Genomic DNA, 21792 nt, shown 5'->3' with positions numbered 1-21792 from the left:
CAAGAACACAACCAAAGGCCGGTATGCAAGAAGAGAGACAAGAGGAAGAACTCTTTACTAGATCGCTAGCTTCATTGATCTCAACATGGTTACAAGTTCTTGTTCACTGATCTCTCTGTGTTCTCGCGCCTGTAGGAGGCAATACCCCCTCTCCTTATATAGGGGAGAGGGTGGCTTACACTGGAAGAAACCCTAATGGCATCTTTGACTAGACAAACTACTTTACAAAGCTACTTTAATCATAGATGACACCGGAGTCCTCTTTAATCAGGGGCGCTGACGTCCTCCGGCTTCTTTGACCGTCATCCTTCTCTTTATCGTCAGCCCTTCGTCTAAAGTTACTTTGCTTAGCTCATCTTTGTCTTCTTGCTCGGAGAGAATCTTTGACCGGTCCCGCCGACGGGCTCTCCTTTCCGGTATCTCCTTTACCGGATTCCGGCATACCCCCTTGGGGATACCGGCCTAGCTCTGCTTCCCAAATTCCTACCAGGCTTCCGGTAAGAACATTAAACCGGTATCTCGATGGCTCAAACCATCCGGTTTGGCATGCCTTTGGCATACCGGGGGTTATCCCCCCAACAGCCTATAAGGATTTTTCTACTAGTGACTGCCATCGATGTTGTTGCACCATCGCGCCTGCCGTCCCTGACGCCAGTCACGCCTCCATCTTCGCCAAGGACAGGCGCTCACCGCCGCCTTGTGGTTATCGGCCTCCTGCTGTCGAGCCCGCCTTCAAGCGACCGTGGGCGCCGCGCCAGAACCTGGAGCCCGCCCTGCCTCGGGCTCACAAACGGCGCCTCTAACGGCGTCACTCCGGGCACCAGGCTACCTGGCGGCTCCTCCGAAGAGGACGAGCATGGCGGGAGCACCAGTCACCACCGGTGAGCACCGGTGCGATGCACAAGAGTATCGCGTGGTGCTCGCCGCCTGTATTGGTTGTTTGGATTAGGAAATTGATTCTCCTACCTTATCCTATCGTACGACCATTGACCACAGAGGCGGTCCTATCCAGGCTGCCCAAAGTGACCCTTTTGCATATGGTTTGAGCCACCAACCATTTTCATATAACATGTTCACTTATTTTAGATTTTTAACAAATCAGTCTACTAACAACAATTTTAATATTAGTTTAATTCCTACTGTACACCCAGTTAGATTCAGTATACCTATTTTCAGTACTGTATTTCTGTTGAGTACTAAATATTCCAGAGTATATATGATGTAATATATCTCCATGACCCAACATGTTGAGATTTATTATGTCCATTATTTGCAATTGAGAATTTCAATTTCTTGCAAATATAAATAAGAATCAATTCATCGTCTTAATTGAGCCATCAGCTTAATACGAGCACGAATTGACAAATGCAAAATTCTAAGTGACTTCTTCAAATTGATGTTTTGGGATCATAGGTAGTGTGCGGATCTAGTGCATTGCAGATTATCTTCACTACCATGATTGCTTTATCAAGTAATCTCCCATACATTTTTATTAAGTCATGACATAAGGCGCTAGAACTACGAGTATCTACTGATTTTATCAGATTATACTCTCTAGTGCTACGAGACGAACTCCAAAATTTCCTTGGAGATTATCTACAAAGTGTCAAACTTAACAATTTGAGGTTCTACACACTAATGTTTTCAAGCCAACATTTTGAATCTTTATTAATTTTGCAAAGTTCATTACAAATAACCATGATGGTTTTTGATTTACCAGTTATAAATTAATAATCTCTGGTTCACCCATGTAAGTAAATGATGGCCGAAAAGAATTTGAGGCATTCGCCCTCAATGGCCACAACTACCATACATGGGTCCATGGACATAAAGATCAGCCATGCATTTCGTGGAATAGTATGTGCAATCTAGGCCCTGAAGGATCCACCTTCGGCCGAAGTCACGCCGCCAATAGAAGAGAAAAGGTGTGTTGTCTTGTAGATCATAAGACATCATACATGCAGATCATAAGGGTTGTGAAAGGCATGGCAGAGCACAAGTTTGAAAAAAACTAAGCTTTGCGACGAGTGTGGATGCTACACGCATATCACGCAGGAATGCCACAGCCCACAACATCTGGTTTTTTCTATATCAACAAACGCTGGAATGCAAATAACCTTAAGGGAAAAGTTTGAAGCTCTAGCGGTCACAGGACCCTATGGGCACGAAGAACATGATCATTGAGTATGCCTCAACTGACATGTTTGGAGACTTTAACTAGTCCCATTATCTCCATAGTGAATGATCTATTCATGTCCATTTTTGGTGTTGTAATAGAACATATATATTGTATTTCACAATATATTGTATCATCACTCTTGTATGAATAATATTAAATTTCTTCTATATATTTGATAAAGATTTCCATAATGGAAACTCTCTAATTCGATATATAGATTTCTACGGGATTCAATCCAATGGATGAGGAACAAGTATTTGAAAAGGTACCCTCTCTATTGTTTGGATTGTACTACACGTACATCCAACCTATAGCACATGTTACCCATCGGTCATGATTTGCATGAAGCTAAGTTTCCTAAATAATTGGATATTGTGTAGCTTATTTTGAGGTTCTCATATACCTCAATATCAAAGCTGGATCACTGAAGTCCCTCGATCAAATGCATTCGAGGTGATATTTGTGGCCTCTTCCAACCATAGTGTGGACTAAAAATGAATTATAATCAATTCAAATGGACAATGATGCAAAATTCTCTTCATGTGCCTCCAATAATTATTGCATGGCTTTTGAAGATTGGAGTTCAACACTTTGCCACATATGTCCATACACAAAAGGTTTGGTTGAATATCTGAGCAAGAGGATCGGGCTCGTTGCATGACCTTTGTTAATTAGTTGAAATTTTATCAACTTCACTTTGGAGTCAAGCGGCTTTACACACCCTTGACTAACTAACTGCATATCGCAGAACTTCCCCTCTGCAATTGATACGTGGAAATCCTCCGAGCATTTCCCATTTGCGTAAGTTCGGAATCGCTTCACGCGTACCGATCTCACCACCGCGTCGTACATCATAGGCCCACAAATTAGGGATCTATGTGGGGTACAGATCTCCGTCGATCACTAAGTACCTTGAACTCCTCATAAGAGATTTATTCATAGCCTCGTACGTTGATTGCAAATATTGAAGGATGCATATTTCCAGGCATTAGGGGGAGATTTCAAGTACCAAATAGAATGCCAGGAAATCATTTGGAACTCCACGTTCCTCCTCATGTCCACGTACTCAAGAATATGGACTATACGTCTAGGATTCACAAATTTGCAACAATTCAAAAATAACCTGCCAGATTCATTTACTGATCTCAAAGGTGTTATATAATCCTTTAATCCGGCTAGAAATGTGCCCGAAAGAGTGAAGGTACCAATAAAAACCACTCAACTACCTATTTCTTAAAAGAGGGGGAGTAGTACGGCTTCTAACCAGGATCTAGCTTCCTACAAGCAACAAGGAAAGATGAGGAGAAATCCTCTGATTCAGTAAATACATATCAACCTAGCGTTGATAAACACCTGATGGGTAGTATACACCCAGTGGAAGGGAAACCTCCACAACCCAGCTTCAGCGTGCACACACTGGCTGGGACATCGGAACATCCAAACTCACTCGTATTGGGAAATCACGAAGAGTCATCATGGGTGCTTGGGAGATTTCCTCCAACTATATTGATTCTGGAGAATCATATGATTAAAGCCTACAAATGTCGACAATATTTCTCTTGTATGATTGCAAACATCCTTCATAATAATTCAGATCCAAAGACCATGGCCATGGCAGAGTGTAAACCACTTGCTTGGACTGAAACAATCAAAGGATGCAATCCAAGCAGAATTAGCCTCGCTCCTCCAAATGAATTCCCTATGCGGTTCAATATGTTCTCTTCCAGCAACGGAATGAGATAACAAGGTGGTGAGAAAAGCAAGGCTTGTAGCACAATGTCGGATTTACGCAGAGATCCGAGACCTAATCTCCAGAAGTGAGTGGAATCCTATTTCCGATACATTATATCATTGGCAATACAAAATCATCTATCTATGCAGTTGATAGATGTAGTGACTACATATCGATGTGGATCACTAGATTTGGACATGTATGGTTCCCGATGGAATCACAATCCGAATCGAAATGCAAATGCAACATGTATTGTGTAAAATCAATAATTAGGCTCAGTTCTTTTGGTGGCTTCTCCGAGAAGCTGCCCTCCCCTAGCTTCCTAGAGAAGCCGCTCCAAAAATTTAGGGAGGCTTCCAGACTAGTCTAGGAAAGATCATTTCGGAAGCCTTTCTAAATTTTGGGGGCGGCTTTCCCAGGAAGCTGGGGGAGGGCAGCTTCTCAGAGAAGCCGCCAAAAGAACTGAGCCTAAGTCACAACATGGCTTATTGTTGTTGGTATATTTTGGTACAACCGATGTAGTGAGTTCCTTATACACAAGGATTACTCCTACAATGATGATTACCCATGTGTGTTTGTCATACACAAGGATTACTCTTGCAATGACGAAGCGCGTGATCATCTTAAAGACGGAATTGAGCTGAAGGATTTGGTGAAACCCAAATAGTGCTTTGATATTACAAGTTGAGCTACTTCACTCAATTATTATGGTACACCAAGTTGCCTATATTATAAATATTGGAGAAACTTAAAATGGACAAGTCATATCCATCTCCCATGCCGGTTGTTCGATCTCTAGACGTAGAGAAAGATTCACTCAAACCACGGGATGATGTAGAAGGGATGTTGGGACTTGAAGTTCCATATCTCAGTGCCATTGGACCCACCAACACAATTGGTTGGAATCAAGAATATATTTCGATATCTCCAAAGCACCACACATTACTTGATCTATTCTTGTAATTTCAAAGAAATCTGAACTCCAATATCATCAGGATACACTGATAGTGGCTACTTGTATAATCCCGACAATGTGTACCAACTTGGTAGAATTGACACTCTGGTGACTACACCTACAAATCATTCTAAAATACAAGGCCTCGTATACACGTGTAGCTTTATGGAATGATAAACCACATACATCAGTCATGTGGTATTGGTTCCCTTGAACCATCAATTATTATCTACACAGATAATGTTGCTTGTGTTGCATGGATGCAAACATGATAAATCAAGAGCAATATCACTAAGCATATTGCCTCTAGATTGTTTTATCTCCATGAACTTCAGAAGGGTTGGGGAATAAACATCTTGCAAGTCAAATCACACAATAATGTTGTTGGTTTGTTCACCAAGTCTCTACCAACTTCAACATTCCAGAAGTATTTTATGGAATTGGTATGCGACGGCTTCCAAATGGGCAAGAATCGGGGGGAGTACCTTCCTGAATCAATCATGTTCAAAGCATCATATTACACTCTTTTTCCCTTTATGAGTTTACTATACAGGTTCTCATCAAAGTTTTTAATGAGATAATATCAACACAAGATAATATGTCATATTTTCAGTTTTCCCCACCGGGGTTTTTAGGAAAGTATATACGACATATATTGTTCTCTAAACTCTATGGATTTTTCCCTTTTACAAGGTTTTTCTCATATCAAGTTAACAAAGAGATAATACAAATTATATGATGTGTCATTTTCTCCTTATTTTCCCACTGGGTTTCGAAGGAGTTTTAACAGCATATGCAACCATTATATGTTGCACCATTTTCTCTTTATTTTCCCACTGGGTTTAAAGGAGTTTTAGCAACATATCATACACCCTACTCTCCTCATATTTTTCCCATAGGGTTTTTGGAGGAGATGATTCCAAAGATGATCGATCGCAAGGTCAAGGAAGGATTAGGGGGAGTGTTAGGAATTAATAGGTTAATTAAAGGGATAATCCTCCCTCTTGTAATTATCTATGACGGTTGCTTCGCCAACAGTCGCGGCCCTCCTCGCACCCTCTCGAACAGACGCGACTCTTACTCGTGTCCCTTCCCAGTGTATATATACTCAAAATCATCAATGAAAAGTAACAGTTGAATCATTTGTTGTCTCTCTCGTTTGCTTCTCGATATTACTTTCAACAACGCTAAACCAGATATAGCTTTGAGCCACACTCAAAATTGATAAGGCGGCAGTTTTGAGTCACACTCAAAATTGATGGGAAAACGCTTGCTTTCGGGCGACCGATCCGTGCCAACGATCGGTCCCTTACTCGCTCGCTCGTCCGGTGGCCTGCCAGTAGTATTTCGCACAGGCCCATTAGCCCATAAACACTCCCTGCTGCGATTTTAGCCCATGCAAGCAAAGCAGCCATCGCAACCCATGCAAGCAAAGCAGCCATCGCAGCCCATGCAAGCAAAGCAGCCAGCGTCATTCTAGCTTCGTCATGCCGCACGTAATACGTTCGTTAGTTTTGTAACAATTGCGTATAAAATTTATAAAGAAAGCACGTTAGAGATGTTGTAATGTTTACCTGGGCGTTTGCCATAAATTGTTTTGTTGTAATCGCCTATAATTTTTGGTAAAATAGTTGATGATTTTTATTGTAATTAAATATATAGAAAACGTGTTATTGTTTAACCAATTTTTCATAGTCACGAACACATATTTTTTTGTTGTTATAGCTTTTGATTTTTTATTGTAATTGTTGTCGATTTTTGTTGTAAACCAACATGTAGAAAAGTAGTTGTTAATTATCCACTTTTTTATAACTTTTACATTTTGAAATTTTGTTGTGAATATTTTGTTGTAATAGTATATATTTTTTGTAAGCGGGGTGAGGATTTTGTTGTAATACTCGTTATGACTCAGATCCGTCGTCGGGTGACATTTTTGTTGTAAATATTGAGGATGTCGGGTCCAAAGGGATATAACTTTTCAGTTTAACTGGGAAGAGAAGGACTGCGGGTTGAGTTTCCAAAAAATAGGGGGCAAAACGTAAAAGTTACATTATGGTTGATTCTGGACGTTGGATCTCGATCGGACGGAGCGGAGGACGACCGATTTTTCTCTCTTTTTCAGGTGACCGACGCTCAGCGTCGCCCAAATTGATAAGGGGCAGTGTCTTCTATCAAAGCATGTTGGCTCCCACATACAGTTAGGTCATAAGACATGCCTTTCCATGTGTCCAAATCATTTTGCCTCACGATATTGGTGATAAGCTGGCTACCGTAGGATTCCATAGTGGTTTGAGTGCGCCAACGTGGCATTTCTGTACAAAGTGTAGAACGACCATCCTAGGTTTGACCCTACAAATCTGGCTGACATTGTCGCCATAGCGACTTCATCAAGGTGTGTGGTGCGGCATCAGAGGTAATTCTTATATCTGAATCGAATTAAGTCAAAGTATCTCAAGAAAAATAAAGTGTGCAGATATCTACAGGATTAACATATGATCTGCTATGTCAACTTGAAGATTTTTATGATCTGTACATGCCCAGATAACGATGAAACTCCAATGTATGATTGTGAATCGAAGAGCAGATGATACAAGATTCTAAGCAGAGTACACAAAAAATACAGTGAAATTTTTTGACAATTTTTGCAGCTATGATCTTCTTTTCCATGCCAATTCACAATACAGAGAGGATTGAAATGGATAATACAAATAACCGACTCGTAGCTGTGGAAAACCTTTCCGGAGGCTAAAAAGACCACGAGCTTTTCCAAAAGCAGCTCACGATCCTGACCAGGGGCATCCGACCCCTGGCAATTTCAATATAAAATTGAGCTCCCAAAAAAAGGGAGACCAAATTGAAGAAAGAACCAATCAATCAAACGGAGGACCTAACCAGAAATATCAAATTGATCTACAATTACCCTGACCAGACTAGATTTGATTTGTAGGGAAAAAAATGGCATGCATATGTACATGATCTTTTCACAGGTCGAGTGGGGAAAGGAATGTGGAAGAGATTCGCAAGCAGGAAGGACCACCCGTTTAATCCTTTCTTTGGTGTAGGAAGGTAAAGCCAGAGTTCTCCCGTATCAATGGTGGCATATCAACATCCGTTACCTCGATTTCTGTCATTGACTTTGAGATGTCATCCACCGAAAACGGAATGCTGTGGTTTGAAGTATCATGGACAATGTTAGATCAGAGACATGAAATAACTGTGATAAACTAATTGCTGAACCTGGACCAGAAAATAACCTTGAATCATCATCCAACAAGAAAGAACTGCTCACTGCATTGTTCGAGTCTTCTGTCATCATTATTCTCATACTTGAGATGACCTACAATCATTTTGTTTCACCATTAAAACAGAACTATAGTGGTGAAGGAACACAGACCAGCAATTAAACTAACTATAACAAGCTTACCTCTGACGAAACTGTGTGGGTGCCATACTTGTCATCCCAATACATTGTACTAATTCGATATAGCTGCTGTATGCTGAGGACCTGAAAGTTCCCCAAATATGTGACAATTCATAACCAACATATGTTTTAATGACTGGCAAAGCTTAACTGAGTCCAAATTCACTTACAGGGCACAAATCGTTGGTGATTTCTTTCAATGTTTTCTTTGGCTTTTGATGAATCACCTAATAGGACAAGTAAAACCCATTAGCTTATACGACTTCCACTCAGAGCGTCGCAAATAGAACTTCTAATCAGTATAGAAACACATACAAGGAATCCAACAGCCTGCCTAATATGCTTCAATTCTTCCCAGGAAGAACCTGCATACTATAGACCACATAAAATTAGCACACAAATTAAATATCACAACGGAAAAAAAAAATCACCAACCCCTACCTCTTCGGTGGCATAAATGCACCACTGCTCTAACTCAGCCAATCCAGCTTTGACATATTCTCCGTTGCTAAATGAACAGCACTCACGCCGGAGAAGCAGACTACAAGATATGGAATATCTTATAATACTAGTAGGAAGAAGTAAATGTACCGCTGATAGAGCAAGAGACATATCTTACCTATTGAACAACTGAACATTAATAAACGAAAATATCTGTGTGAACACCTTGCTGATTAAGAACGAAGGGACCTGTGCATATCAATAAGTACATGTTAATGCATATTCTCCCTCGAAATTAGTATTTCCATTTATAGTTTTAGGTTACATACATAATTGGCTTTCAGAATATTCAGGTAGTTTGTTAATATTTTCACAATACTCTGCCAATGTGCGATCAGAGTTTGTTGGGCCAAGGCATTGGCTTGGGAACGAGATCCTTTTATCAGACTTGCACGAGATGTTCTTGGTGCCTGCAAGCAAGTGAAAGTAAAAATAAAGCCTGAAGTCTTCTCTTATTCTGTGAAATAAAATGAATTCTAGAGTCAACAATCATACCTGGATGCAAAGACCGAGCAATGGAGATATTTCTTTCTTCAGATTATCTCTAATCATTCCATAGATCTTCTCAAGGAAGGCCGTAAGCTGCTGCTTGAAAAGCAGAGCAGGATACTTGGCTTCAACTTGACGGAGATCACCTAGTCCTCCAATCAAACGACTACCAAGAAAAGGCCGCGCAGCACTTTGTGGTGAAGCTCGAATTCCCTTGTGTTTCCAGCAGTGATGAAATTAAGAATTTCTCAGATTATAAAATAGAACGTGAGAAGCAAAGAGTTGGATAGGAGAAAGATGTTTTTTACCGAAAAAACCCTCCCAAATGATGCAGCAGTTGACCTTCGCCTCTGAGGAGTGAGTCCAGCTGCTCCAGTTGTTTTCAGTGTCCGTTGTAGTAGCAGCAGTAATGTGGATGAATTGGAGAGCCAATATGCTAACTTGTCGTTATTGTCCTGGACCTTTGGAAAGGAAGAATTCAAACTTGACTATATAGTGCTATAGCAATACAAAACAACATGGAAAATGAGAATATAAATCTGTGTTCTTGCGGCATTTTAAAATTTCAATATTTGTTACTACTGCTTTTACTTAATATATGTGTTACTCAAGATCCATCGTGAAGGCCTAAGATATCAAATCATGATTACATCAAACTAAACAAAGTTTGAATGTATTTCTGACAAAAAGTGATGAGTATGACCTACCTCTATAGCAGTGCCAATTGTTTGAATAATACGGTCAAAAACACCAGTTCTTTCAACTTCAAATGATCTCCAGTGCAGAAGGCACCTGTATATAACGCAAGCTGCAATAGCCCTACCACTGGAGAATCCCAGATCTTGTGATACACACTTGATTAGTAGGTCCTGGTTTTCCTGGAGCATAAAATTTCGATATAGAAAGTTAATTACAAAACTCATATATGATGAAAAGGAGATCTCGTTAGAATGACACAAATGATACAATTTCCGGATCAAACAAAAAAAGGTGCATAACTTTCTTTCGAGGCGAAAGATGGAACAAACAAAGTAGTCAACAAATAGCATACCTGTTGCTTCTCATTAAGTGATTTTTGAGGCTTCTCTTCAGCTTCCAGCTCTTTGAGACTCAGTGGGATGGGGGTTACATCCTGCACAAAGATGTCATACAGAGGAGTTATTTATCATGTCAATTACGCACTTATTTGTAAGTCATGTGTATGGCCATGTTCTTTCCACTTACTGGTGATGATTTCACCTCCACATTTGGAGCATTCCCATTCTCCGGAGTTCTCAGCTAATATAGTCAGTCAATTTGAAATATTAGGTCATTATTATGAATATATAATATATTTGTACAGAATACAAGTACGACGGACATGACATACTTGGAAAGGAGACTTAGGATATGCAGCTAATGCTTTTGCAGTAGGAGAAATTGCAACAGCCTGCTGACGAAGCACCTTGTTCTCAGACTCCATGTTAGTTGCTTTCTCTTCCAGCCTGTTTACATATGCATGATAATAATATTAAATATTTATCTATGCAGAATAAAACATACTGTGTTAAAATGCTAATAAAGTATAAATGGAGGCATCCTCCTTAACAAGCAAACAGTAAATCAAAATTACAACAATTACTGGTAGTTTTATTTGGATTGCACCTCTGGGCAGTATCTTGAAGTTGCTCGATCTTTTTCTCAGCGGCTTCGAATTTCTTCATTAGTTCTTCATTTCTCCGTTCAGCTTCAGCATGTTCTTTCTTTGCAGTCTCCGTCGCTTGCCTTTCAGTTTGGAGCAAAGCCTGTGAAATCAAAATCCAGCATAAGTTTGACTTTATGATAAAACAAACAAAAGTTTCTGAATTTCAACCCTGTGTCGTCCTTCAGTTTATAATCACTATAGAATCTTAGCATTTGACAGGCAGCAGAACTCTCGCTTTTTTTCTCCAGGGTAAATAGAGACAGGTGACAACATTTGTTCGGATGAACATATGGTAAGCACAAGGTGGGACAATCTTATAGAGTAAAGCAGAGTGTCAGGTTCAAATGAAGGTAGAGTTTAATATTGCTGTCAACGAAATGTCGTACATAACCATTAAAAAAAACTTATGTATGACCTTGCTTCCAAAACATTACGCATAGGGTTATGTTATGTTGCGCACTGACTCTGCATAATTGTTTATAACCAAGTACTCCCTCTATCAAAAATGTGTGAGGTTTTGGACATGTCTTCGGTCAAACTTTTAAAGCTTTGACTATGAGTACCATTTTAATTATTAGGATCAGAAATCTGAAAATCATATGTATACATTTTTCACAGAAAATACTTCTAGAATATCAGTATTCTTTTGGTTTTATAAATATATTCAACAGAAATTAGTGGTCAGTCACATCTTCAAGACCATGTCGATGTCCAAAACGTCATCTATTTGTGATATGGAGGGAGTGCCAGATAAATAAAAATAACTACATGAGACGTGTACAAATGATTCAGCTGTTACCATACCTTCAGTTCATCAACTTCAGCTGTTAGAGAGTTAATTTTTTCAGTGTCTTCGATCAATACAGGAGTCTCTTTGATTACTGGAGGTGCTTCTTCAATTGCCTTTCTGGCTGCCTCCCTTTCCTTAACTACCATGGCCTTTGCTTCGTCAACTTGCAGCTGTATATCACGCACTGTTTCCTGCAGCTTAGCAATTTCCTGAGCTTTTGCTTCGTCAAGGTCAGTCTGCAAAAATGAACACCAAGCATAAACGTCCATATTACTAAAGTCCAAAGAGGTCACCAGTACTAGTACTAGGGCTCAAATGAACGAATCACAGGTACCCTTAATCGCTTCTCTAGTCCCAAGCGCCATGTTAACTCTTCAACACGCTTCTCAAGCTTATCCTTGGCCTCTTTAAGGGCCCCTGTTTCTCTCGCAGCCTGCAGAAGGTTCATGAATAACACAGAAATGGCACATGGGTCATGGTAAAGAACATTGGAGGAATGCAAAGGGTAGGGTATTACCATCTTGAGATTTCTGAGCTCTCTTCTTGCAATCCTTTGTCTCCAGGCACACTGGTAAGTAAGAGCTGCTCTCTGCAGATTCCTATAATGTGAATAGTCTCTGTGGCAACGCCATCGAGCCTGCATTCAAAATGTGATATCACAAGTTGAGTTTATATAATGAGTCATGGTAGAGAATAGTGAAGTTTCAGAGATTTGATGGAGCTCAGGGTATAGAATGCTTAGTAAAAAGATGAATATATTGAGAATTTGATTAAAGCAGGACATACTTGGATATGGACAGCTGCTTTAGTTTCCTTTCTGAATCTGAATTCTTTGCGAGCAGACATGGCCCTTAAGCCTGTCTGCAGCGTGACTGCAGCTGATTGCAGTAGTAAATAAGATTCGCGTGCTTTGTGACGACGCACATTCTTTTGTATTTTCACTGCTGCTGCTTCTCGCCTCATGCACTCGTACAAATTACGAACCAACGTCCCTGGGTTACAACACAGGAAAGGATGAGCACATGAAATCTGTAGAATACTACAACAACTGCATTAGAAGATATGACATCACGATCAGTCTGCCTGCATGGACCATCGGCCAGCAGATCGACACATTAAGCTGTGCGCATACACACAGAGAAGCCAATACCTCTAACGAAAGATTGTAGACGTGTTGCTGATCTTTTAACCAAAACAAACTGTTTCCGTGCAATATATGTACGCATTAATCTCTGTATAATTCTTGCTGCTTTTCCTAACACTTCTGTCCTTCGTGCATCCAGATCAGCCATCTGTCCAGCTCTCAGAAACACCTTTGTTTTCCCTATCTGGAAATCAACCAAATAGACTACATAAGAATTAAGAGCGACACAATTCTACTTCCAATTTTTTTTACATTAAATGATTAAGTTTGCTGAATTTGCAAGTACACAAGCAACAGTATTAAACTGAAAAGAAGAAATGGCTAGTAATGTTGAGAGATGGGTGGTTCATCCAACATTCCAACACCCATGTGCTGCAATCCACATCTGGAAGATGGAAGCAGCTCCTGAGGCGCCCTCTTTTTTTTTTATAGATGTCAAGACGTCACAGATAGGACAGTAGATAAGAATCACAAAATAAACATCTCACATATTGTTTTGGGAGTTCGGTTTCGGGGTTGTATGTAAAGACGTAAGAACGCCCAGTAATATGAAGAGATACTATTTCAGTTCTCTGAAATCATTGTGTCGTGATAAATGTTCTTAGGTTCCTATCCTAATCTAAATGGTATTAAGCACCGCTTAGTCAAATGAAACAAGTGATTGGTCATAATACTGGTAACATATTTTTGACACCTTTACCCTAGGGGAATCCCTATGGTGCAAATTTACATATTAAAGGGAACGAATTAATACTGGTAACATGTCCTACCTGGTAGTTCTCCAGCCTCATTTTTTCCAGAATCTTTTGGCATGCAATCTTATCATCATTGCTGATCATAGGAATATATAAATAAGTGACTAATTTGAAAGATAAAATAAATTATCAGAGGACTATTTTGGTTTCTGTGTAGGTTGCTTACCTTCCTTCTAGAAGTTCAGGGCCAAGAACACCAAAGCGATTAACAAATTCATAGAATGTTTTTCTTGTAGGGTATCCAGCACAGCTTATCCTGATAGCTTCAAGAACACCCTGCAAAGTCAGTATTAGTTCAACTGATGGTATGATAAGAATGATGAACGAGTATATTACACTTACTCCACATCGTAGTTGCTGTATAACATTTGTGTTCTCAAAAATGGCTGGCTTGAGGAGATTATTGGGCTTCACGCATCTAATATAATGGGGTTCAGTAGAGCTCAAGGTCTCCATGAGAGATTGAAGTTGCAGCTGAGGATCGTACAGAAAGAATACCAACAAAAAGTAAGTCAAGGGCACTACAAGGACTAAGGAGAATCACAAGATTTACTTTCTCTATTTGAAGTACTGAACCAAGATAAATCATAATTATTTGTAATTGTAACATGCTTACTAAAACAGTTAGTAAAGACTTAAGCACTCATTATAGTCACAAAGACAATACCAACTTTCTCATTGGCACTACTAAATACGTCTAAGAATATCATAATTTGGCGCACCTAAATACATGTAAACAAATATTTATGCAACTAACTTGGGACAGGACGAACTATGTAAGGGGACATGGCCAAGCCTAAAACAAGAGAGACCATAACATGGTTAGCATCTTTTAATAATGATTTGATGACAAAGTGATAGTGGCATCCATAGACTCTTCTAACGCTAAGAGAATGTATTGGCAACTGGTGCTTGATAAACTATACACTATTAGCTTCTAAAGGAGTGAGTTTCCTTTTAATGCCGTAAAGTTTTATACGGATGTGGTGAGCAGAATAAAATCAAGTACAGCTTCACCTTAAAACGTGAACCAATAGATGAAAATTTTGAAGACTTCGATGACTCTTCAGGGAGTGAAGGGAATAAACCAGCTACGAAAGGGCATGAAGAAGCATTCAACAAATCCTGATGTTCAGCCACTACATAATCTTTGTTCTTGTCTAAGAAATGATCAGCCTGGTATGTCACCTGTGGATGATACAAAAAAAATTGTCCAATTAGTATGGTACTGTACTTCTCTATATGACCACAATTTGATGAAGAAAGCTTACATCACCGGCATAATGGACGACTGTAAAGTCCGTACGTGAAAGCTTTGGTTTGACAAATCGCTTATTATTCTTAAATGTTGTGTACAGTTTCTGCGCAAATGTCTCATGTGTTGATCTTGGAAACATACTGTACACAGAAATATGGTAAACTTTGTAAGACACAAGATGTCAGATATCAGTTCAAATAATATGCAATCATACTAGATATCATAGCAATTGAAGCTATATATGTTGCTTGCAAGTGGGCTGGAATGGTAACAAGTTCCAAAACATACCATGCTTCATCCAGAAGTGCAATCAATCCGCCTTTCTGAAAATAGCAGAACACACGTTAGTGCTACTTTATAAAGAAAAATATAAACAGAATACTTACAATGAGCCAAAAAGCAACATGTTTGCTCTCGTTTCCGTTACTCGAATACTGAAAACTTGTTTAGACATCCCTTGGCTCGTAATAGAACTATTTTTCGACAAGGGGATACAAACGTCACAAGTTGCTAGTTTGTATAGGTCAATTAGCTACCTTATTACTTGTTGGATATGTATACTAGTTGAGCATCACAAAAAGGGGTTAATTCATCATATATCTCTAAATCTTAAGCACAAACCCTAATCAATCCATTTGACACCCCTTAAATCTTTTCAAGGTCTAAGTTTCACCCCTTAAACTCAACTCTTAACACCATTCACTTTACTCCCCTCAACCCCAACAGTGGTTTTATCTGACACAGGAAAGACGTGTCTGTTTTCAGTACATCACCCTTCAAGTAGTTATGCCACATGCGAAAGCTTTTGTACTAACAGCTTTGCAGCAGGCATGCTGTTGGGGAAAAGGTGCCCTGAGCTGGCACAGTCCATGTCAGTCAAAGCAAGCCTAAAACAATCTGGGGAACCAACCGAGGGGTGAAAGGTGAACAGTATTAAGAGTTTAAGCTGTGCTTTGTCTCGTTTTAGAATTAAGGGATGAAAGATGTACTTCGGAGAGTTGAGGAGCATAAAGCAGAATTTTCCTTTACATATGATGATATGAAACTTTATCGAACTGGCCAACTTCCAGATGTTGGAGCCTAAAGGGTTTCCAACTTACAGAACAAAAGTTCCTCTTCTAGCCAAAATTATGCTATCGTAAGTTCGCAACAAATATGTTTGTTATAAGATAACAAAGCAGAAGCAAAGCGTCGAGCAGACTATCTGCTGATCATGTCACCATAAGAACAATTAATTAGGTGATTCTCTTGTGGACTTTTCATTATTTACAGTGATGAACTGATGACGGCAAGAAAAGAGCCAATATAACCCCAGAGGAACAAACCGTCATATCCCAGACTACCACAGAATAAAAGGGGCTTCAGGGGAATTTCATCAATATTTATCTTTCGCCCACCAACTTCACAAGGAAAACTTAAATAACCTAAATAGCTCAACTTTTAGTCTCTATTTGCTTTCATAAGTTACATAATAAATACCTCGCATTTTGTGTGTCATGACATAGTATTAAAAAAATGAAGAATTATGTACCTTCTCAATCAAGTCTAAGACATCTTGATTGTCAACAAACTCTATGTAACTCCAGTTTATCTCCTCCCTGGTATATTCCTCTTGCTCCATTTTGAATACATGCTGCAAGACAACATCACAAGTTAAAACCAAGGTCAGAAATATCTACTTTTATGTTCTAGTTTGTAACTTTTGCGCCTTGTCGGCGCTCTTCTTCTACTACAGAATGACATGCAATTTGGTGTGTGTTCGAGAAAATAAAGAAATATCTAAGAATAAAAGCCACGGTCGAAACCAAATCCATGAAATACCTGGTTAAAATGTTGCTGCAGCTTTTCGTTTGTATAATTGATGCATAACTGTTCAAAACTGTTCAGAGGAATGCAGCCACTTGTTTTAGCAAATTCTGTGAAATGAATAATCCTACAATTCAGTGAAGTTGGAAAACACTAACCTGTTAATTTTGAAACTCTCAAACCCATAGATATCAAGAACTCCAATCAACTGTTTAGAGTTTGGGTCCTGACCGATGGAGACATTAATTTTTTCCACGATCCTGTCCATAGGTCACAGTAACAATGCAAAATGTCAAGATTCAAAAGTAGATAAAAATCTAATTGGAGTTTTCTGCCAAAGTATCATTACCAATCAAACAATCGGGAGTATACTGTTTTCGCTAATGCATCTCTGCTTGCAAGTGCAGACTCGGGATCAAGTGTTCTAGTAATAATTTCTTCAGGGGTAACTATTACTCGTGTAATCAGTGCCTTCTCCAAATTATTGCAATCACACCTGCAAGAAACTTTTGCAGTCATTGATCTGTGGTCACATAGAAAATGTAGAAAATAACAGGTACAGAATGTACTTTGAAGGGAGAAAATGTACTCACTCCAATAACTCTGCCGCAGTGTTAAGGTGAAACCTGGAGTTATCATCCTTAATCACAGATGAATCAACTTCTGTTCCCTTGGCAAAATTTATATTTCCAATATGAAGTACAGCTGCTACAACCCTGAATATAGCTTCCTGTAAAATAAATCAATAATGGTGTATGTCATTATTACTGAAACAGGTGTTCTCAATAGCTTCAGTATAATACGACACGGACCTGTTCTTCCTCATTGATTCCAACTATGTCCATGGCCCTCCTTGTTGCCAAATACTCTTCTGCATCATTAATTCCTTCAACCTCAATACAGCTTGACTGGTTGAGGTAATGAAAAGATCTAGCATCAGCCAACTTATACCTCTGAGTGTCCTGCAAGTTACAGGAATACATTGTAAGAAGTGGACCTTTTAGACTACATTGAATTATATATCCAAAAGGCAAATAGACAGGTAGTAATAGTTAGTCAGTGTGAAAACCTACCTCAGGTGGTGCAGCACAGAGAAAATAAAAACAATGATAATTTCTTTCCGGAGCATTTATTTGGCATACACGGGATCTTTCCAGCAAGTAAGTTCTGATAGCAGCTCCCGAGATTCGTCCAGTCTTGTCGAACTGAATCTCCACAAACTTGCCAAAGCGACTTCACCAAAAATTAGAAACCAATGAGAATGCCAAACAACCAGCTCGCGATATCCCAAAAAAAAGGAAGAAACAATTCCACAGAAGAAAAAATAACAATCGAGCAAATAGTTACCTTGAGTTATTGTTCCTCACAGTTTTTGCATTACCAAAAGCTTCAAGAACTGGGTTTGACTGAAATATTGTTGGGTATAAGACAATCACCATTGCATATGTTCTCCATTTGAAAGCCAAAATTAGTAAGAAAATAAAAAAGAAAGGTTGAAAGCTCTTGCCTCTAGAACTTGTTGCTCTACAGTTCGCCCTTCTACTCCAGATCGTCCACCTAAATGCGCTAGGTATCTCATAAGCATCTTCGTTGTTTCAGTCTTGCCAGCACCACTTTCACCACTGACCAATATAGAATTGTTTTTCCCTTCATTTATCATTTCCCTGGTTTCCCATATTAATAGATTGCATCAGGTAGGTATTGATATTGGGCCATGTATGAAAATGTATATGAATATTATAGAAAAATAATTCACCTATAAGCAACGTCTGCAATGGCAAAGACGTGAGGACTCAGTTCCCCAAAATCTGCACCCTTGTATTGTTCCATCATGTGGGTATCATAAAGATGTGGCAATCTTTGGAATGGGTTTATCGCAATCAAAATGCTACCAGTGTAAGTCTGAGAATGAAGCAGAATGGTTATCAGGTGTGGTGCAAGTTATACGATTTATACAATTGTACTCAGAGTAACATTTTTGACACAAAAGATAACATCTCACGTATATTTCGTTCAGTTCATAACGCGTAGCAAGATTCTGTAGAACACCAGGCTCGTGTAAGTATGATAATCTTGTCATATCGTCCACTCCTCCAGGTGGGGCTTCCATGTCCTTGGGGAAAACTTTTGATCTGTCCGTAGTAACCTATACAAAAGCACTGATGAAATACACCATTTTCTGCCACATAATAAATAAACCTAATGCTCTAGCCAAATCATGTGTAAGTAGTGACCAGGGCCGTAAGGTGCCTTTTTCTTAGATATAAACTGAGCAATGTAACACATTCAGAGGAGGTTAAGAAGGATATGCTAACTACTAAGAAAAAAAAGTCTAATTAATTCATAACAAGATAAAGATATGTGGAATGCATAAGAAATCAGAAACATTACCTTTTTCCCATTTGATGTCTGCACATGAACTTCGTTGTTTCTTATGCTGATAACCTCGCCATCTATCCATGCTAGAGTTGGGTCCTCTACCCAAACATGAGAACCAACAATGATGTTAGCCGGAGTTCCCTGCAAGTACCAATAATCAAAGAGTTGTCAAGGCATAACAGAACTATGAGTATGGCTGATCTACTCTGACTACCACAATCATTCTAGCGAACCGTGACATCTTGTTGAACTGTCATACACCTTTAGTGAGAGTATGGATAAGAAAATCATATTTTGAGTTGGTGCTGACTGTGCCAAGCATGAAACACTGAGGACTGGTGAATATGTTGTACTCCTGACTATGTTTCTGCAGCCCCCCCCCCCCCCGATGCGCTGCGGGCGAAAACATTGTGGATTGGTCCATCCTCTCTAAGGAAGATCTCTTCGGCGATCATGCTCACGGCTTGCTATATTTGGAAGAAATGCAATTAGGTGATCTTCGACGGCGAGCATCATGGCCAAGGCCTGATTATATCGGTGAAAGCAAGGTCAATGGGTCTTTCGCTGCTACTTAGCTCTTAAGGGTGTGGTGTTGTAAATTCAGGCGTGGCCCTTCTTAGGGTTTGTAAATAACTCTCTTCTATCAATGCATTGAAACACAAAGCTTTTTTGTGTTTTCTTGAAAAATATGGCGTCAGGCATAGTTGTTTTTCTCTACAACTCTAGATTTTGACACGGACTCAAACTCAGGACCCCTTGGATCAAATAGTCTAATACAATATTGAGTGTGACGCACGAGACATTTTTACCAAAAAGCTTAGCTTCTACAGAAAGGTGGGAAATACATTCATACTAAAACGGAGAGGTGGTGAACAATGGGGAATAGAGCTTATGGGAGACTGGGATCACGACTCACGAGAAGCTTGGCAAAGAAATAGCAGATGTCAACACATAGAAAAATGTCATTATAAGGTAAAAAAACACATAGAAAAATGTCATTATAAGGTAATATATTAAAACCTGTTTCCATTTCTGTGTCGCATTACCGCTGAAGAAATTTAGCTGCAAATGAAAGCTTGGGCTAATAATTTCTGTCATATTTCGCGGGAAATGACCATTTCGCTACAAAGTGAACTAAGAACAACGCCCCAGATTGATCACAGTACAAATAATTCCCCACCAAAGGATACTAGCTATCGCAGACTAGTACTAGAAGAAGCTCCTTTGAAAGTGGCTCACTAAACAAGTTAAGAAAGACTAAAATAGGTCCAAGGCAAGCTCAATACTTCTACCTAGTGTACTGTGAACTATGGCACGTCACGTAACATAAGTAAAAATAGGCTAGTAAATAAATTTATTAATTCCGATGTCCGAATCCTCGAGAACTCCTTCATATCACCCACAAGCCTTGAGGACCAATCGAAAACCTCGAACCCTAGCAACGATTATCCGATCCGCGGCCACTTGGAGCGAAGCGCACGGCAACTAAGCTAGTAATTAGGAAGGGAAAAGCTTAAACAAGTATACGATCCGGACAGTACCATGGGCAGATCAGGCTAGGACCGGAGTGGACCAGGAACCCTCAGCTCCAGTTGATGGATCCCGCCGCCGGAGAGGTCGGCGGCCGTCCCGCCAGCCAACTGGACTGGCTCCGCTCGGCCTCCTCCCCGCTTCGGTACCTACCCCTTTGCTTAGCTGGTTGCTGCGAGTTCTCGCCTTCCTCCGCCCCTTTCCCTTCTCTTGCACGCGATTCGCGCAGTTTGCTTCGCGATTGCTTGGACCACGTGCCCTCGGCGATGACGGCGCGGCGGCTTCGTGCGTCGCGACGGCGAGTTGGGGAGGGAGAGGGGGTGAGGGCCGAAATGGTAAATACGCGCTGTTTTAGTTTTCTTCCGTTTGAACAATCGAGGAATTCTGCTCTTGGTCCTGAAATGCGCTGTTTCCGGAGTCCGGACGGCTAGGCTGTTAAATATTTGCATTTATTTTTCTCCAAGGGCCTGTAGTTTAGTCAATTTTCTTGAAGGGACTCCTAGCAATTGCATCTTCATCCTCCATGCTTAACATCACCAAAAACGTGTAAATTAAAGCATTGTCTTATGCTGTCCCTGTGTTCACGTATACAAAGTTACAAGCTCCCCCCACTTACTTTCATTGAACCAAAGTTATATGCCGCAAAGAGTATATCATTGTATCTTTATTTGAATGAGGTTTCCAATTGTATATTTTTGTGGCATATGATTTATATTGTGGGGTCACTTTGATGATCAAATCGGGACTCAAACTACACGTAGGTGTCTAATGTATTTAGCGCTTCTAAATAAATATATACAAATTATTATTATTATTCCCGCTAAATCACCACGGCATCTTAAATAGCCGAGGTTGGTTCTGTTTTCTTTTGTCTTACATGTCGCATAGATAGCAAAATAGCAATTTGTCACAAGGGTTACCTTTTACATCTTCTCTAATAATAACTGAGACCATCTAGCAATGGAACCAATAAATAGACCATCTCTTAGTACAAGTAGGAGAAGGCAACCTACTATTTATTTCTTCCAGATACCTTCGGCTCAATGAGAAAACACTAGATCACACTTGAACATGGAAAGTTAATACCATTAGGCACAAAATTCATTTTCCTAGTTCGATGTCTCGTATGTTTTAGGATTTGTGCAAATATTCCAACGATAGAACACTCA

General features: G+C 39.7%; 1 protein-coding gene across 1 annotated transcript; it reads right to left on the bottom strand.

Annotated features, from left to right (window-relative positions):
- Nucleotides 1-7530: 7530 nt before the first annotated feature.
- LOC124701079 (myosin-17-like) lies at nt 7531-21016 on the bottom strand. Its single transcript, XM_047233128.1, has 39 exons — nt 20635-21016; nt 19106-19234; nt 18717-18860; nt 18471-18616; nt 18222-18378; nt 18062-18120; nt 17788-17947; nt 17527-17676; nt 17308-17444; nt 17064-17210; nt 16873-16974; nt 16730-16787; nt 16440-16541; nt 15197-15231; nt 14922-15048; nt 14668-14838; nt 13993-14124; nt 13817-13926; nt 13666-13726; nt 12902-13079; nt 12538-12743; nt 12269-12388; nt 12086-12184; nt 11766-11987; nt 10922-11061; nt 10647-10761; nt 10502-10555; nt 10329-10409; nt 9985-10155; nt 9586-9738; nt 9284-9490; nt 9058-9198; nt 8907-8977; nt 8729-8828; nt 8603-8659; nt 8458-8514; nt 8291-8371; nt 8121-8203; nt 7531-8031 (listed from the first exon to the last, which is right to left on the bottom strand). The coding sequence occupies exons 1-39, from the start codon at nt 20635-20637 to the stop codon at nt 7908-7910; spliced, it is 4590 nt and encodes a 1529-aa protein (XP_047089084.1). The 5' UTR covers nt 20638-21016; the 3' UTR covers nt 7531-7907.
- Nucleotides 21017-21792: the final 776 nt, after the last annotated feature.

This window comes from Lolium rigidum, chromosome 3 (assembly GCF_022539505.1).
Source record: "Lolium rigidum isolate FL_2022 chromosome 3, APGP_CSIRO_Lrig_0.1, whole genome shotgun sequence".
In the NCBI taxonomy this organism is placed as follows: domain Eukaryota; kingdom Viridiplantae; phylum Streptophyta; class Magnoliopsida; order Poales; family Poaceae; genus Lolium; species Lolium rigidum.
Note: the sequence above shows the minus strand (reverse complement) of the source record. Positions and strands in the feature narration are given on the sequence as shown.

Coding starts and splice junctions, on each gene's coding strand:
- LOC124701079 (XM_047233128.1), bottom strand. Junction 15,049..15,196: donor GCACTTCTGGATGAAGCATG/GTATGTTTTGGA, acceptor TTCTGTGTACAG/TATGTTTCCAAGATCAACAC. Junction 10,762..10,921: donor CTTCAAGATACTGCCCAGAG/GTGCAATCCAAA, acceptor ATATGTAAACAG/GCTGGAAGAGAAAGCAACTA.